General features: G+C 45.8%; 2 protein-coding genes across 2 annotated transcripts in view; one reads left to right on the top strand and one right to left on the bottom strand.

Moving 5' to 3' along the window:
- nrd1a (nardilysin a (N-arginine dibasic convertase)) overlaps positions 1-15,809 on the top strand; it is a 34,026-nt gene extending 18,217 nt beyond the window's left edge. The window contains exons 6-19 of the mRNA XM_039767276.1: positions 141-236; positions 443-565; positions 2,883-2,940; positions 3,698-3,771; positions 3,866-3,935; positions 7,888-7,965; positions 8,076-8,196; positions 10,741-10,799; positions 11,494-11,548; positions 14,684-14,788; positions 14,866-14,989; positions 15,149-15,235; positions 15,432-15,551; positions 15,693-15,809. Of these exons, the coding sequence (XP_039623210.1) occupies positions 141-236; positions 443-565; positions 2,883-2,940; positions 3,698-3,771; positions 3,866-3,935; positions 7,888-7,965; positions 8,076-8,196; positions 10,741-10,799; positions 11,494-11,548; positions 14,684-14,788; positions 14,866-14,989; positions 15,149-15,235; positions 15,432-15,551; positions 15,693-15,748 (1,226 nt within the window). The 3' untranslated portion in view covers positions 15,749-15,809. The remainder of the gene's footprint in view (positions 1-140; positions 237-442; positions 566-2,882; positions 2,941-3,697; positions 3,772-3,865; positions 3,936-7,887; positions 7,966-8,075; positions 8,197-10,740; positions 10,800-11,493; positions 11,549-14,683; positions 14,789-14,865; positions 14,990-15,148; positions 15,236-15,431; positions 15,552-15,692) is intronic.
- A 258-nt stretch (positions 15,810-16,067) lies between these two features.
- Positions 16,068-16,188, bottom strand: part of LOC120538295 (oxysterol-binding protein-related protein 9-like) — a 75,363-nt gene continuing 75,242 nt past the window's right edge. The window contains exon 10 of the mRNA XM_039767758.1: positions 16,068-16,130. Within this exon, the coding sequence (XP_039623692.1) occupies positions 16,068-16,130 (63 nt within the window). The remainder of the gene's footprint in view (positions 16,131-16,188) is intronic.

Below are 16,188 nucleotides of genomic sequence, written 5' to 3'. Positions count from 1 at the left end.
GTTGAAAGTTTGGCTCTTTGAAAATGAAGTTGTGATTCACAATGCGCTCTGCTTTTCCTTGTTTATTCCACGTCTGTTTTTGTACCCAGAAGCTGTGGTCGGGTGTCTCATTGAAATTTAAACATCTTCCCTTTCTGCAGAGTACCAACTTGCGCGACCATCTGATTCTCACAGGAAGGAGATGCTTTTCGGAAGCCTTGCCAAAGCTGGGCACCCAATGGGAAAGTTTTACTGGGGTAAGTGCCATTGTTTGTTTCAGAAGAATTATTATTGCCACACACTTTTTTAAGTAATGATTGTATAGAATAAATGCAAAGAAAAGGAAGATGGCAGTGAAGCTTTATTTTAAGGGACCGAGAGGGAAAATGTTTACTGGGCATAATTTAACAGCAGCCTACTCAATTTTATTTATTTTATTTTTTTTTACATTTTGTGCACACAGGTAATGCTGACACTCTGAAACTGCAGCCTCGAGAGAAGAACATTGATACTTACAGTTGCCTGCGGGATTTTTGGAAGAGACACTACTCCGCTCATTACATGACGCTGGCAGTGCAGTCCAAAGGTTAGCGGCCTTTACATTCACACACCATTTCAAACCGCCCCACGTATTACTGCTTGGCCCTTCAGGATTCACTGTGCTGTTTTTAAAAATCGAAGCCAACAAAAGCCACTTGGTGGTTAGAGAATTAGTGGCCCTGTTTGCGGTTTATAGGCCTACTGCCTTTTTTTCCCCAGCCCCCTAATTGCTTTAGGCAATTCATTAATTCAGGGTTCATTTCCTACCATAATATCTGCTCTTGTTTCTATTGTCATGCGTGGCATGGTGGCGCAGTGGGAGCGCAGCTGCCTCGCAGTTAGGAGACCTGCAGGTTCGCTTCCCAGGTCCTCCCTGCGTGGAGTTTGTGTGTTCTCCCCGTGTCTGTGTTGGTCTCCACTAGGGCTGTTCGATATAACGATATATATCGGATGACAATATGAAAGCGTCTCTCGCTGCACATTACGCTATCGTTTGTTTCGAGGTGTCGCAAAATAAACTGTTTACGGCAATATTTTTTTCATTGTTTTGATGGCCACCACGTGGATGCAGACACACTAGCATGGCTGATGAAGACGAGGCAACACCAGGTAGCTCCACACAGAAGGACCTTGTTCCTAAACGAGGGGCTACCTCTGTAGTATGGAGATGGTTTGGATTTGAAGAGTCTGACACGGACCAGAAAACGGTACTGTGCAAATTATGCTGCAAACCGATCGCTACCACAGACTCCAACACGACAAACCTCTTCTACCACCTCCGCAAAAAGCACGTGAGCGAGCATGCAGAGAGTTTACAACTGAGAGGCAGGCCACGTAGGATGTTACAGTTGTAAAGGTACTATTTAAACGAGCATGTTAAAAGCTTGGAAGATTAATTGCTACCAAAACAATTTGCTTAAGGCATAGTTTTCCCTGCAGTGTTTGCTGTCAGCGTTAATCTTGTTAAAATGACGTTTACGCCACAACTGCATTAACACGGCAAATCTCCGTTAACGAGTTACCGCGGATCGCCCCGTGCTTGGGGCTGGACGGCATCAACACGTTAGCGCCATCCAGTCCCACGCACTCATTAACAGAGATTTGCCACACTACGATGTGCAAATTAACATTTTACTAGAATGTAGCCTAAACAATATTATATTTAATATTCTATATTTAATATATTTTTGTCGTAAGCCTTATTGCTGCTACAGTTTGAAGTACAATGTTTACATTTGATTTTGACAGTTAATGTTAGACGTGTATTTATTTTGTTTAAAGGGTTTATTGGCCTTATATAGTTTAGTTGTTAGTGCTTTGATCCTTTTATATTTAATATATGTTGTGAGAGTTATTGCTGCTACAGTTCACATTTTGTTTATGTCAGGCATTTTATATAGCAGTATTTTATATTGGGCCTTTAGTAATTTGTTTTTGAAAAGTGTTTTATATTTGATACATTAACATTTTATGTTTACATTCTAAGTCAAAGTTGAGTACTTCTCATTTTTGATTTTTTTTAATTTAAATGAAAAAAAAAAGGAGTGGTGATTATATAAACTATTCACTGAATACAAAGAAAATGTGCTATATCGGGATATGAAATGAAATATCGGGATATAAGATTTTGGTCAAATCGCACAGCCCTAAAGTACACCCACAGTCCAAAGACATGCAGGTTAGGTGCATTGGCGGTCCTAAATTGTCCCTAGTGTGTGTGTGTGTGCCCTGCGGTGGGCTGGCACCCTGCCTGGGTTTGGCTCCAGCAGACCCCTGTGAGCCTGTGTTAGGATATAGCAGGTTGGAAAAATAACTGACTGACTATTGTCGTCATAACTGTTATGACACCACAGCCTGTTTTTTGATTATACACTACATTTAATAACTTTTTAATTACTGTAGAAAAGTTGCTTTTAGTCCTGATGATTGATTGACAAATGATTGCAGTGTTAGATGGATTATACTCTATTTATCCCCAAAGGGATATTCAAATTTTACAGGAGCTCAAAAATTACATTGTGAAAAAAAAAATTGTATGAAATCTCATCAAATGAGGCCAGGGGGAAAAAGCAAATAGACAGCTAACACTTAATGAGGCTGAAAATGTTTCACATTACATACGAAAGTAAAGAGAACCAAGTCTAGGCCTTCTGGGTTCAGCACAAGACCAGTACAGACGTCTCGGAGTGGGAGAATATTTTTGGAATTCTCTGTATTGGCAGCATTGCTTACCCCCTGTAGCCTGCCTGTGTGGCAAATGCAGACAACTATTTTTTTCTCATTGGGTTTTTAATGTGATTTATGGTGACCTTAGAGGTGCTACACTTTAAAATTTTAATTTGCTCACTTGCTTTACTTTGCAGAAAACCTGGATACCCTAGAGCTCTGGGTCAGAGAGATCTTCAGCAAGATACCCAACAAGTGAGATGCATTGTGCTTGTTTAACTGTATTTGGGGTTTGGAGGGAGGATCATAAGACCTACACCGGCGTCAAGGGCAGCCTTTCCAGACCTCCACCTAGGACAACTGGACGAGGGGCCATCAGCCCAGTCCAGAGAAAGCAGAGACGGCAACTTTGCTCACTCTTCATTTGATGGCAGTTCTATTACCTTTTCCGACTACCCGAGCCCCATTTAGGAATGAGGCCAGCATTGTCTCATTGGAAGTCTTACCTGCTCCCAACTTTTCATATCGCTTTACAGGCCTCCTCCTATTCTCATCATGCAGATGGCCCGAGGCCTGTGCAGGTGTTTCCTGTAGTAATTTATTGTAAAGCTTCACTGAAAGCCCTAATTGATGCACCTTAAAATTCAGCATTTTCTGGGGAAACGGCTTTGTAGTTGTTAAGAGTCCTTGAATTGCGGTCATCGCCCTTTTTGTGTCCACTTTCTAATTTGATGTACACCAACTGGCTCAGTGTGGGATTTGGGAGATCTGCCATATTTATCTGAATTTGTGGTTTGGGTGCAGATCACACACAACTCCCCCCGACCACCTCCCACCCCTTTTTTTTTTTTTGTTTTCCCTACAAGGGGCGCCATGATGACTCTGCCAAGAGGGATTTCAAAGTTGTGTCTCTTACTTCACTCTAAACTCGGCTGCAGTTGTTGTGCTGTGTGTATCCCCACCATTTACTGTACCTTCACCTTTTTATGTTTCCACTTTCTTCCGTATACAGTGGGTTACCCAAACCAGACTTTTCTCATCTGTTGGATCCTTTTGACACCCCACTATTTAACAAGCTCTACAGAGGTAGTTAACTTCATTTTTGGTGTTTTATTTATATATCCGGTTTTTAGGTTATGGTATTTATCGCTTTTAAATGACTCCATGGCTTGTCTTGCAGTTGTGCCTGTTCGGAAGATTCACTCGCTCACCATCTCCTGGGCTCTACCCCCACAGCAGCAACATTACAGGTGGGTGTTGTGCGTTTGTAGGTGCGGACTGGAACTTGGTATGCATAAGTTACGCTATTGTGTGCAAATGTTTTACAAGATTCTGCATATTTACTGTGCATGGGCAGCACACAAAGACCTACCTTTAATTGAGAAAGTAAATTGTGTACCCTCTGCACATTCACTTTTGATGTGGCTTGGTGATTGATGGTGTTTAACACTCTATAAATTTTCAAATTTTAAATCTACAGTTCCCTTATAGGTAAAACAGTAGTAAGAAGTCTAGCAAAATGATACCTTTTGTTGGCTAACTAAAAAGATTACAATGTGCAAGCTTTTGAGGCAACTCGGGGTGCTGGCCCGGCCCGGCCCTTCTTCTTCTTCTTCATCTTCAGGTGAGATGTAACATTAAAAATGTCTGAGGAGTATTTCCTGGCAGTCTTCACTATAGTCCCATCAGTCACAGCAAGCTGCAGGTGACATTTTTTACCGGATGGTCCAGTTTCTTAGTTACAAATTATACACTCACCTAAAGGATTCAGTTTCTCATGAATGCAATTATCTAATCAACCAATCACATGGCTTCAATGCATTTAGGGCTGTGGTCCTGGTCAAGACAATCTCCTGAACTCCAAACTGAATGTCAGAATGGCAAAGAAAGGTGATTTAAGCAATTTGGAGCGTGGCATGGTTGTTGGTGCCAGACGGGCCGGTCTGAGTATTTCACAATCTGCTCAGTTACTGGGATTTTCACGCACAACCATTTCTAGGGTTTACAAAGAATGGTGTGAAAAGGGAAAAACATCCAGCATGCGGCTGTCCTGTGGGCGAAAATGCCTCGTTGATGCTAGAGGTCAGAGGAGAATGAATGGGCCGACTGATTCAAGCTGATAGAAGAGCAACTTTGACTGAAATAACCACTCATTACAACCGAGGTATGCAGCAAAGCATTTGTGAAGCCACAACACGCACAACCTTGAGGCGGATGGGCTACAACAGCAGAAGACCCCACCGGGTACAACTCATCTCCACTACAAATAGGAAAAAGAGGCTACAATTTGCATGAGCTCACCAAAATTGGACAGTTGAAGACTGGAAAAATGTTGCCTGGTCTGATGAGTCTCGATTTCTGTTGAGACATTCAAATGGTGGAGTAAACAGAATGAGAACATGGACCCATCATGCCTTGTTACCACTGTGCAGGCTGGTGGTGGTGCTGTAATGGTGTGGGGGATGTTTTCTTGGCACACTTTAGGCCCCTTAGTGCCAACTGGGCATCGGCTACCTGAGCATTGTTTCTGACCATGTCTATCCCTTCATGACCACCATGTACCCATCCTCTGATGGCTACTTCCAGCAGGATAATGCACCATGTCACAAAGCTCGAATCATTTCAAATTGGTTTCTTGAACATGACAATGAGTTCACTGTACTAAAATGGCCCCCACAGTCACCACATCTCAACCCAGTAGAGCATCTTTGGGATGTGGTGGAACGGGAGCTTCGTGCCCTGGATGTGCATCCCACAAATCTCCATCAACTGCAAGATGCTATCCTATCAATATGTGCCAACATTTCTAAAGAATGCTTTCAGCACCTTGTTGAATCAATGCCACGTAGAATGAAGGCAGTTCTGAAGGCGAAAGGGGGTCAAACACCGTATTAGTATGGTGGTCCTAATAATCCTTTAGGTGAGTGTATATCTACTAGCCAACCATACGCCACATAATTAGGCCGATTTTTAATGATTTTTAAGTACAGGGAGAAAATTAACATTTGAAAAATCGGTAATGTAATAAATCAGCCAGAAAAGCAACATTGTAACAATGCACGGAACGAACCAACACACAATCGTCCATGACTGAAAACTGGCGGACCCTCATCGCGCCTTCTCCTGCCAGACGGAGGGATGCGAGTGCACTGCGCTCAGGTGCGGCGTGTGGAACGGCAGGAGAGGAGAAGGACGTCCACTCCGTTCCCTCCGTCATGCTAGTCTGCTGATTTCTTGTTCAGTATGCACTGCCCGCTCATGTGCCCACCTCCAACTCGTCACTGGAGTCGCTGTCGTCTTTACACAGTCCAGATGCATCTGTGACTCACGTAGACATTTCATTGCTCTGTGCGGTTTTGGCTGCTTTTCTATATATAATCCACCAAGACACCTGACCACGATAGTAGCGAAGTGTGCACAAAGGGTAGGGACGAAACCAGTGGGAGCGTATGAGTCGCACTTAGTGGGAATTCCATGGTTTGCAGCCCGAATGGGGTTCAACGGCTTACCCACACCTCTCTGCGCCGGGTAGACACACACTCAATCTCTTACATAATTATTAATTGAATGCTAAACACTTCTGGAGAGACATGGTTGTCTAAAACGGGTTGGTGTGAGAATACAACAGTAAATGAATGAAAAGATGGAACTCTGGAGAGAGCAACATAGAATTGTCCGTGAGTGAAGAAGACGCATGTTTGTCGCGGATGCGAATTGCTGTATGTAGCGTGTAAAACAGTTGGCTATGCTGCACGCGGTCGCGCGTCGTAACCGAAAACTCATTTTTTTAAAGACTGCCTACTTCATTGTGTTTTAACCTCAATTGTAAAGGATTGTTTTAAGGATCCCATGGCATACCCCTCACAAACAGTTTAACACGCTGCATATGGCGACTCACCTCCGCGAGAAACGCCTCTATGAACAGTCAGCGTGGCTCGGAGGTGCCAGGAGTTGGTGGCCGTGGCTCCTCCCTGCGTGCGCCATAGGTGTCTGTCTTGTCGGCATCTCAGTGAATCCACACCCCTTCCGGTGAGCTTTCCATGGTTGTCTTGCCTTAGTGAATTATATATATAGATAGATAGATAGAGATATAGGGCGGCACGGTGGCGCAGTGGTAGCGCTGCTGCCTCGCAGTTAGGAGACCCGGGTTCGCTTCCCGGGTCCTCCCTGCGTGGAGTTTGCATGTTCTCCCGTGTCTGCGTGGGTTTCCTCTGGGCGCTCCGGTTTCCTCCCACAATCCAAAGACATGCAGGTTAGGTGGATTGGTGATTCTGAATTGGCCCTAGTGTGTGCTTGGTGTGTGCTTGGTGTGTTTGTGTGTGTCCTGCGGTGGGTTGGCACCCTGCCCAGGATTGGTTCCTGCCTTGTGCCCTGTGTTGGCTGGGATTGGCTCCAGCAGACCCCCGTGACCCTGTGTTTGGATTCAGCGGGTTAGAAAATGGATGGATGGATATAGATATAGATATATAGATAATCAAAATGGGGACAGAGGTCTTTGTAAAAGTGTCCAGGAGCTCCATGAAAGTGCAGCTGCAGAGAGAAGGGGGCTCCTTGTGGGTGTTCGTCAGCTGACAACAATCTCTGAAGTGCAGGCAGCAATTTGGCTGAATTTTTTTTTTTTAATGTCTAATAAAAGGCAGCTGCCCCCCTCCCTCCCTTGTTGCATTCACACATGGCTGACTTGTTTTCATCTTCATTAGCTCATAGTGTGTTTCATTTTTTTTACAATTTTACAAAACTCGGTGTTTCAAGAATCGTCCCAAACTCGTTGGTTATTTTCCCATTGGACTCAAAAGCTGCACAATCTTAAGTCTGCAAAATACTCCAAAAGCTGCTTCATGATCCAGCTTTCTCGGAATACACTGCACTCCAGTTCAGCTTGGCGAGCCTGTCCGACTGAGGCTGAGATCTGTCCGCTAAACAGTTTAATGTCTCTGTCAGCAGTACTATACTACCCAGGTGAAGCACCCCTAGATGGCGGGCATTCGTGATGGACTTTACATCACTTCATTGTCACGTGTGTCTGCTGCTGCTGCTGCTGCGTGATAGAATAATAGCACAAAAGTGAAAGAAAGGTGTTTAGTGTTGTTAAAGCAGAAAGAGAGAAAATGTCAGTGTGGTAGTGGGCAGTTACTCCCTGGTATTCAGTGGCCACCATTCTAGAAGATGTCACTGCTTTTTAACACTCTCCCCATATTTCAGGGTAAAGCCTCTGCACTACATCTCCTGGTTGATCGGCCATGAGGGCACTGGAAGCATCCTGTCTGTGCTGCGGAAAAAGTAAGTTCTGCCATGCAGGTTGGGTAAAAGCCCTTTAATGCGACTTCATCTACTGGGCTGCTGGCCATGGGCACATATCAACTTTAGCACTCTGTTGTTGCTTTTTTAAGATGCTGGGCTGTCGCACTTTATGGAGGGAACAGTGAAACGGGCTTTGATCAGAATGACACCTATTCTGTTTTTGACATTTCCGTTACATTGACCAATGAGGGATACCAGAACTTCTACCATGTGAGTACAACTGTGGCGGCAAGTTCAGTGGCTGGAGCAGTTGGCACTTTTTTAGTTTGTTATGTAAGAAATAGAAATAATGAGGGCATCATGCCAGTGCAGTGCTCGACACTTTTGCTTCTAGATTTCAAATTTTGTTCCCGTGTGTTGATGTGGAATTTGTCCTTCCTGTGTCCTCATTTGGTTTCCTCCAGCATCCCAGAATATCATCAGGTGACTTTTTAAATTGGCACGGAGTCTGGAAGTGTGCATGATAATGGAGTGTTGGTCTCTACCATCCTGGGCCGGTTTTGGACGAGCACCCAATGCCATCAGGTTACAGTAACCGTCTCTAATGGCCCTGAATTGGTTTAAGTGGGCACGGTAATGTAATGTCAAGGGATGTGTAGGTGTGTCTGTCTGGCTGCTACGTCCCTGGCACATCACAAACATTATAACTGCTTTTATAAATCCCGTACCATATGGCATATAATAGAGACATGTGCACTGCAAACGTTAACTCTGAGGTCTGCGTTGGTTACGTTATATTTGAACCTGTCTTAGACAGACGTGTGGCACAACTAGCAGAAAAATAAAGATACTGGAGGAGATGGGTCAAGTCTGCAGGGTGCTTTATGGGATGAAAATGGACGTAAACTGTGAAGGCCTTTTGTCGCTGGTTAAATACCAGTAGAAATGTTTGTCTCTTGTCTCCGTATGATGCACAGTGGGTTACTCGTGTTTGCCACTGGGCTGTGGGGTCAACATAGGTGTGGTAATGCCAGTCTGATTCTTTCCATCAAATTGTGTAAAATGTGAAGGGATCTGAATCCTTTCTGAGGGCTCCATAGTTTAGAATTATTATTTTTGTTTTGTACTAAAAATCATTTTAAATTCTCTTCCTCCCCCCCCCATCAAGTAACACTCGACATTCCAGAATGGAAAGCAAAAATAGGACTTGAGGAATTTCTGAAATCTCAAATTGACACAAGTATAGACCCTGACTTGGTACTCTGGCAGTGATCCCATCCTGGCGTCTTTGTGTCTGACGTACGTATAAAGCTTTGCCCACCTGGCTTTTCTGCAGATCCTCTCAAGCTCTGCCAGGTTGGATGGGGGCTGACTGTTATTTTCAGGCCCCCCCAGAGATGTTCAAGTCCAGGCTCCGACCAGGACATTTAAGAACATACACAGAGTTGTCTCTTGGCCACTCTCTTTTTTTTTTTTTTGCCCAGTCTGAGCTTTCCATCGACCATGCCCAGTCTCCCAGTGCCTGAAGCTGCCACCCTCCTGCCTCACTGTTGGAATGGTATTGTGTAGGTGATGAGCAGGGCCAGGTGTCCTCCAGATGTGGCATTTAGTAATGAAGCCAAACTATTCCATCTTTGTTTTATCAGACCAGAGAATTTTGTTTTTCATAGTCCAAGTCATTTGTGCGTCGTCTTGCCAACTGCAAGCAAGCTTTCACATTTCATCTTGGCGCTATATTAACGTAATTAACTACTGTGACATGTGCTGTCCGCTGAAATCCTTCCTTGACACCGTTGACGCTTTGGCCTTTATTTACTGTTTTTCACTGGGGTGGACTCTTGACTGCTGCTTAGATACTTTTTTATTTGTAGGCATGGAGTTGAGGAAGAACAACCCAATTCAACACTTGCCTGCTAAAGGCCATAATTTATTTTCCTAACATATACAGTTTAGGGGCTCATAAAAAGAAAGTATTGTGATGGTGTCAGTTTCCAGACCTTATGTAGGAAAAGCTGTTTGGTTGACTTTAGTTTTCCAAATGTCGCCAGTTAGTCATAAAGACCACCTAAAGTGAAGTCCATCCAACTCTAACACTTAAGGTAAAATTAAAAACCATTATGGCAATCGATCTTCATCAAGCAGTGGGTGCAGTGAGAGCCCCCAATGGTAATCTCTAGGGTGACGTTTGTAAAGTGGGGGGGGATTGTAAGTGAGTAAGCCATCATGGATCCTAAAGTACTGCAACAAATCAGGCGAGCCTTTTATGCCCATTTGGGATTGAATACCAACTCTCGTGCACACTGCTACATGTAGGCCAGCTGTGTGCCCAAGATGGCCGAGCAATTTAAAAATCTTTGTCTTTGTGGACACTGGTTTAAATGAAGGAGATGTACTCCGTAACATAAAGTTAGAAAATTGGAACAAATGTGCCCAGTCAAGAAAATTAGGACGGAGGATGAAAAGAGCACCCGTGTGCCACTAAACCAGCTGGCTGGTGGGTATGGAGTATGAAGGGTGGTTTTTATTTTGCCTTGTGAGAAGGTTAGACGCCATTCTCCGTCTCACACAGACCTCTGCTAGCACGCCCGTTGCCGTGGTCTAGAAATGGCTGACCACCAAAGCAAGAGCCCACAGAAGGTTGGTTTCTTTTAAGTGGCGTCTGACTCTGAAACTCGCACACAAAATTAGTAAAACATAATTTAAAAATTAAAAAGTCCAGCTGATGTCGTGGCCGTCCACCTGCCTTCTCCAGTCTTCTCAGGTGGTCACCCGTAACTTGGCCAGTGCTCACAGTGCTCTTCTGTTTCTCTCCAGGTGGCTGACCTGGTGTTCCAGTACCTCAGGATGCTTCAGAAATTGGGCCCACAGCAGAGGTAAGTTAACCCGCCCTTCAGCACTTTCAGCTGGCGTTCACTTCTAGATTCTCCTCCTCCACCATCACCACCACGGCTACCACCCATGACTCTGTAACACTGATGGTGCGTAATTCTGTTTTATATCTCACACACACACACACACACACACACACTTCCTCCATGTGTCACCTAACAGCATTAACATGAACAGATACTGAGTCTTAGCTGCTTAAGAGCAACACCATGCTATTTAAGTTCATCTCATCTTCTCAGAGAGTTGGTTTTAGTTTTCCTGCTCTTCAGCTCTGAAATTCACTCTGTCTTCGTGTTCAGTCGTGTCTGTCACAAGCTCTGGATAGTCACTGAAAGAATGAGGTCGCAAGTACAAGTTGACAAAATGAGGTTCCAGCACAACTTCACAGGGTTTGGTGCGTGAAAATCACATCGGGGCACAACATGTGGCACCACCATCAAAGTGACTTCAGATTGGCCGTCTTAGTATGACAGCCACTAAGCCACTTGACCATCTCCACGCTGTAAGGTGTTGAACTTTGACTTTGTGGCTGGCGTGTGGAGGAGTAAGCGTTGTGCGTTTACCTAAACCTAAAAGTGGACACGTGACGTGTGTGTGTGTGTGTGTGTTGTTGGCCTCGGCCCCCTTTAACCTTCCTCCATCCATCACTCACTCACTCATTTCTTTTTGTCACTATAGGATATATGAGGAAATTCAGAAGATTGAGAGCAATGAATTCCGCTATCAGGAGCAGGTATGGGTATGGCTGTGGATTCAGACACACGTGCAGCAGAGTAACTTTGACTCCTCGGAGAGCTTTAGTTGGTCATTCAGTTTTTGGTGGGGGGGATAACAGCCGGGCCCTGTGCTACATACACCTACTTGGTCAGTCAAGGGTCTTTTATTTGCCGTTTGTGCATAAAACCAACAGTCAAAGCACATTGGATTTCTTGTTCAGAGCTCTGTCCGGGTCATAGTAAAACATTAAAAAACAGTAAAACAATATAATAAATAATATAGATTATACCAGCACTATACAGAAAGGTGGTAATGTCTACACAACAAAAAAACAATAGATTGTAGGTATTGCACAGGTAAAATGTTTCACATATTCAGTAATTTTGTTTTACCATCGGTCTGACGGTGGCGGAGATGAAGCTCTTGAAGCGCCTTGTTGCGTGCGTGATGACGCCGTCCGCTCTGCTGTGTCTCCGGGTGTACGTCCGGTTTGTGTGTCTGAGCAGAGAGCGAGTCCCTGATGATTCCCTCTGCTCTTTTCCGACAGCGATGTGCGCACATAAAGTTTTGTCCCTATGATCCTCTCCGCTGTCTCTGCCTGTGTGGTGTTCCCATACCAGACCATGACACCTGCGGTGAGGACGCTCTCTGTCCGTCCTCTGTAGGCCTGGGTGAGAGGGCGATGGTTCAGGCCGCTTTTCCTGAGCAGCCTAATAAAATGTAGCCTTTGCTGGGCTTTTTTCCACTGTGGCTGTGGTGTTGAGAGTCCAGCTCGTGTCTCATGTAACCTGCAATCCCAGGAATTGGTGGCTGTCGGCCTCTCCACCTCAGTCCCTTTGATGATGGGAGGATTCTTCCAGAAGTCCGCTATTCTTTCTTTGGTCTTGCCTGTGTTGAGGATGAGCTCATTCTGCTCTCCTGTTTACCAGGGTCCTGCACCTTGACCCGTCCATTGTACCTTTTTAACCTTGCAAGCCCCTCTGGACGCTCTGTTTGCCTGGGTCCTGATTGGTCAGTTGATCACCAACTGCGCTACAGTGCAACTGTGTGAACAGAAACGTAGAAGGGAAGGGAATACAAAGCATCATGGGAGCCATGAATAGATAGTCCTTGTCCCTGGGGGAAGTTTTGGCTTTTTACAGAGAGAAGCTCGGTAAATGAAATTATAAAAATAAATAAATAAATAAATAATGACAAACAAGCCACCTGTAAAACGAATGGGCTGAATGGTCTCCTCTTGTTTTGTCCGATTTCTTATTTTCTAAATATACACAAGAAGGACTAAAGGTAAAAAGAGCATTCAGCTGCAGTGAGGCGCAATTCAGCCATGTTGCTGTAGGTATGAAGGAGCCCCCCACAGTGTTTCTTAAACACACACTTGGCTAAACGTTGTCCATACTACTAGTGGGTTGGAGAGAGGATGTGCAGCATGGTTCATAATGGCACTCTGTTTGTTTGTCTTCCTTCTCTCCTTTGCTATGCCCTCCAGGGGATCCAGAGTGTGTCCCATCACTGATAAATCGGTGGGCCCCTCTTGAAGTGATGGCACTGGCAGAGCACACCTCCGCGTAGAAAATGGCACCGGCCATCACGGAGATGTAAAGGATGGCCACGTTTAAAGGGGTGCAGCCCCCTAGGGGAGGAAAGAGTCTGCTCTGTGCTTTCTAACGTGGCTCCCGGTGTCGGGTGGATAGTCCCGGTTTTCATTGACGTCGATCCAGACGTATCTGTTGCAGTGCCCCACCTCAGTGTCCGCTCCCTGAATAGTGACCAGATGTGGAGGCCCTTTAGGATGGTGAAAACAGCTGCTGATGTTACGAGTACGTTGCAGGCCGTTCCCAAAGGTTCTCCACCTGACTCCTATGCTCTGTCTCATCCCCCCCTCATTGATACACCCAATATGTGCAGAATTGTCTGAGATGTTCTGCAAATGACCTGATCTCGTGTTATATTTCTAGTTGGAGGTGTAGAGCGCGAAGGGACACAGAGACAGGGCTGTTCCTGAACGTGTGTTGGCTTACGTTCACGTTAGCAGTTTGTGAGACTCGAGGACTACGTCTGTCTGCCTGAAGGACACCATCGGCCCATCCACCTGCAGAACCCTGGGCTTACCCGTTAACAGGGATGCCTGGATGATGTTGAAGGCCCTGGAGAAATCAGAAAGCGTCCTCCTCGCAGTGTGGTCAGCCGTATCCAGCCTTGTGGAGCAAACGGAGAACTGTATCCTTCACTCCAGCCGTTGTCTGATAGGCACACTGTAGTGGGTCCTGGTGGTCTACCCCAAGAGGACTCGTACAGTAGAGGAGCAGCCTCACAAAGGTCTTTCTGAAGCGATTCCCACTACGTTGTAGTCACTAGATGAAGAGGCACCTGCTTTACAGTCCAGGATGTTTTCCACGTTTTACTGTCTTGGTGATAAACTGAACTGGTAACAGAGAACACCATGTTGTTGGTCAGCACAAGCCTTAAGGTCTTGGACTGACTCCATCCGGCCCTCTGTGTTTTAGCCTCCTCCGTTGTCTCCTGACTACTCCTGTTGTTGTTTTTTTTGCATGGCTCATACTGATGGTCAGAGGAGCGCTCCTCACCGTCCAGACCAGATAAAGTGGTGGTGGGAAGGTCTGCACGTTCTCCTCTAATTACTATGGAAAGCCTAATCGGTGTTTGAGAAGTGATTTCTACTCGCTTGAGAGCATAGCATCGTAAAGGTTTGTGGACATCATTCACGTATGAGGCCTCCATGCACGTTTGCACAAATTCAAACCGTTTTTTCAGTGAGATCTCGATTATTAGTTGAGGTTTCATGTGCAAAAGCTGAGGCTCCTGTGAAAAGACCTCCTTCAGTGCTAACGTCCGTATGTTGTGTCCTACGGTGATGGAGTACCTTGTTTTAAATAAAATAGTGGGCAACGATTATAATGATAAATAACAATCATAAGACGTGTAAAGGATTTCTCTGATAGAGACTAATAAAATACTCTCGCCTTGAGGGGTCGGATTTCAGTCAACTGAAAAGGTGATTGAATTTTAAATACGCTTCAAAACAAATTGCACTCTTGTGTCCTGACCCAGGGTACCTACTGTGGTATCGGAATTCTCTGCCAATTCCCACCCTACTTTCTAATTCCTTGCTTTTCTTTTTTTTCCCCAGACAGACCCCATTGACTACGTAGAGAACCTCTGTGAGAACATGCAGCTCTTCCCCAAAGCGGACTTTCTAACTGGAGACCAGCTGATGTTCGAGTACAGGCCGAAGGTGAGCAGGACAGTCGGCAGGGCTGATGTCGCCGAGTGACAACACATTGTGACTGTGTGGCCGTCTTCCTCTTGCAGGTGATCTCCGCAGCTCTTAACCTCCTTGTGCCCAGCAAAGCCAGCTTCCTGCTGCTGTCCCCCAATCACCAGGGGCACTGCGACCGGACAGAACGCTGGTTTGGCACTCAGTATAGCGAGGAAGGTAAAGCTCTTGGGTGTCGCAGACTAAAAGTGACACCAGGGGGGCTCAAAAGGACACCCCCTGGGGTCCCTAGACTCTCCGTCTCCTCTGCCAGAAGTGCCCCCAAGGCGATTGGCACCTTCCAAACTGGTTTATATTCGACATTTGTTTGCCTTGCAGAAATTGAGGAGCCCTGGAGAGAGCGGTGGGCGGGTGACTTTGACTTGAACCCTGAACTGCACCTCCCTGCAAAGAATAAATTTATTGGTAAGTTGTGACCCGCTGGAATGCGAGTGGTGGTGTCGTCGTCTGAAAGTGGAGCCGCAGCCTGTTAAAGAAGGGATCGGATGGAAGTACCACATGAGGAGCAGACCTTGGGAGGAGATGATGGACCTTTCAGGGTTCTGCTTGTGTGGGTGATGGACACGTTCACTTACTGCCTCATTCCTCGTTTGTCTAACAGCCACTGACTTCAACTTGAAGACCCCCGACTGCCCGGACACGGAGTATCCTGTGAAAATCGCCAGCAGTGATAAAGGCTGCCTGTGGTACAGGAAGGACAAGAAGTTCAAAATCCCACGAGGTGCGTGCGTGTGCCCCATTGTGTGATGGTAGGCTGGGCCTGCTGGCTCTCCACTTCAGGTGACCGGCTGGCTGCAGGATTTGAGGCCCGCCATCCATTTTTGCTGCTCACTAACATTTTTTTTTTTTTTTCTCCTGGCAGCTTACGTTCGCTTCCACCTCATCTCTCCGCTCATCCAGCAGTCGCCAGAGAAGTAAGTGAGTAGCCTTGACAGGCAGCGTCTTCTGAGGGCCTGGCCTGTGATGTGATGGAGCTGTTACTTAACTATAGGACCGCATTTTTCTTTCCGTAATCTCAAGATGGTCCCAGGTTCTGTCGACGCGTGTTTTGTGCTGGGAGGTCCATTGGCGACTCTTTTTTTTTCCCCTTCAGATTCTTTTATGACGTAGACCTGAGTAAAGCACCCCACCCGCCTGTAGCGCCGGCCTGGTCCCTGTCCCGAGTATCTCAATTTAAACGTGTCCCCCTTTCTCCTCCACCAGTATCCCCAGATTGAGTGGAGTGGGACAGTAACAACTAACTACCTGTGCAGTCCGTCCTCCGTCTCGCTGTGTTGATCGCTCGCTTGTCCAGCATGGCCTGCAGTGGTAGAGATGCTGTACAAGACGTGGCTACCGCCATTAAAAGAAAGCCTTTC

The sequence above is a fragment of the Polypterus senegalus genome, chromosome 10 (assembly GCF_016835505.1).
Source record: "Polypterus senegalus isolate Bchr_013 chromosome 10, ASM1683550v1, whole genome shotgun sequence".
Taxonomy (NCBI): Eukaryota; Metazoa; Chordata; class Cladistia; order Polypteriformes; family Polypteridae; genus Polypterus; species Polypterus senegalus.
The sequence above is the reverse complement of the archived record's forward strand: the minus strand, read 5'-3'. Positions and strand labels throughout refer to the sequence as shown.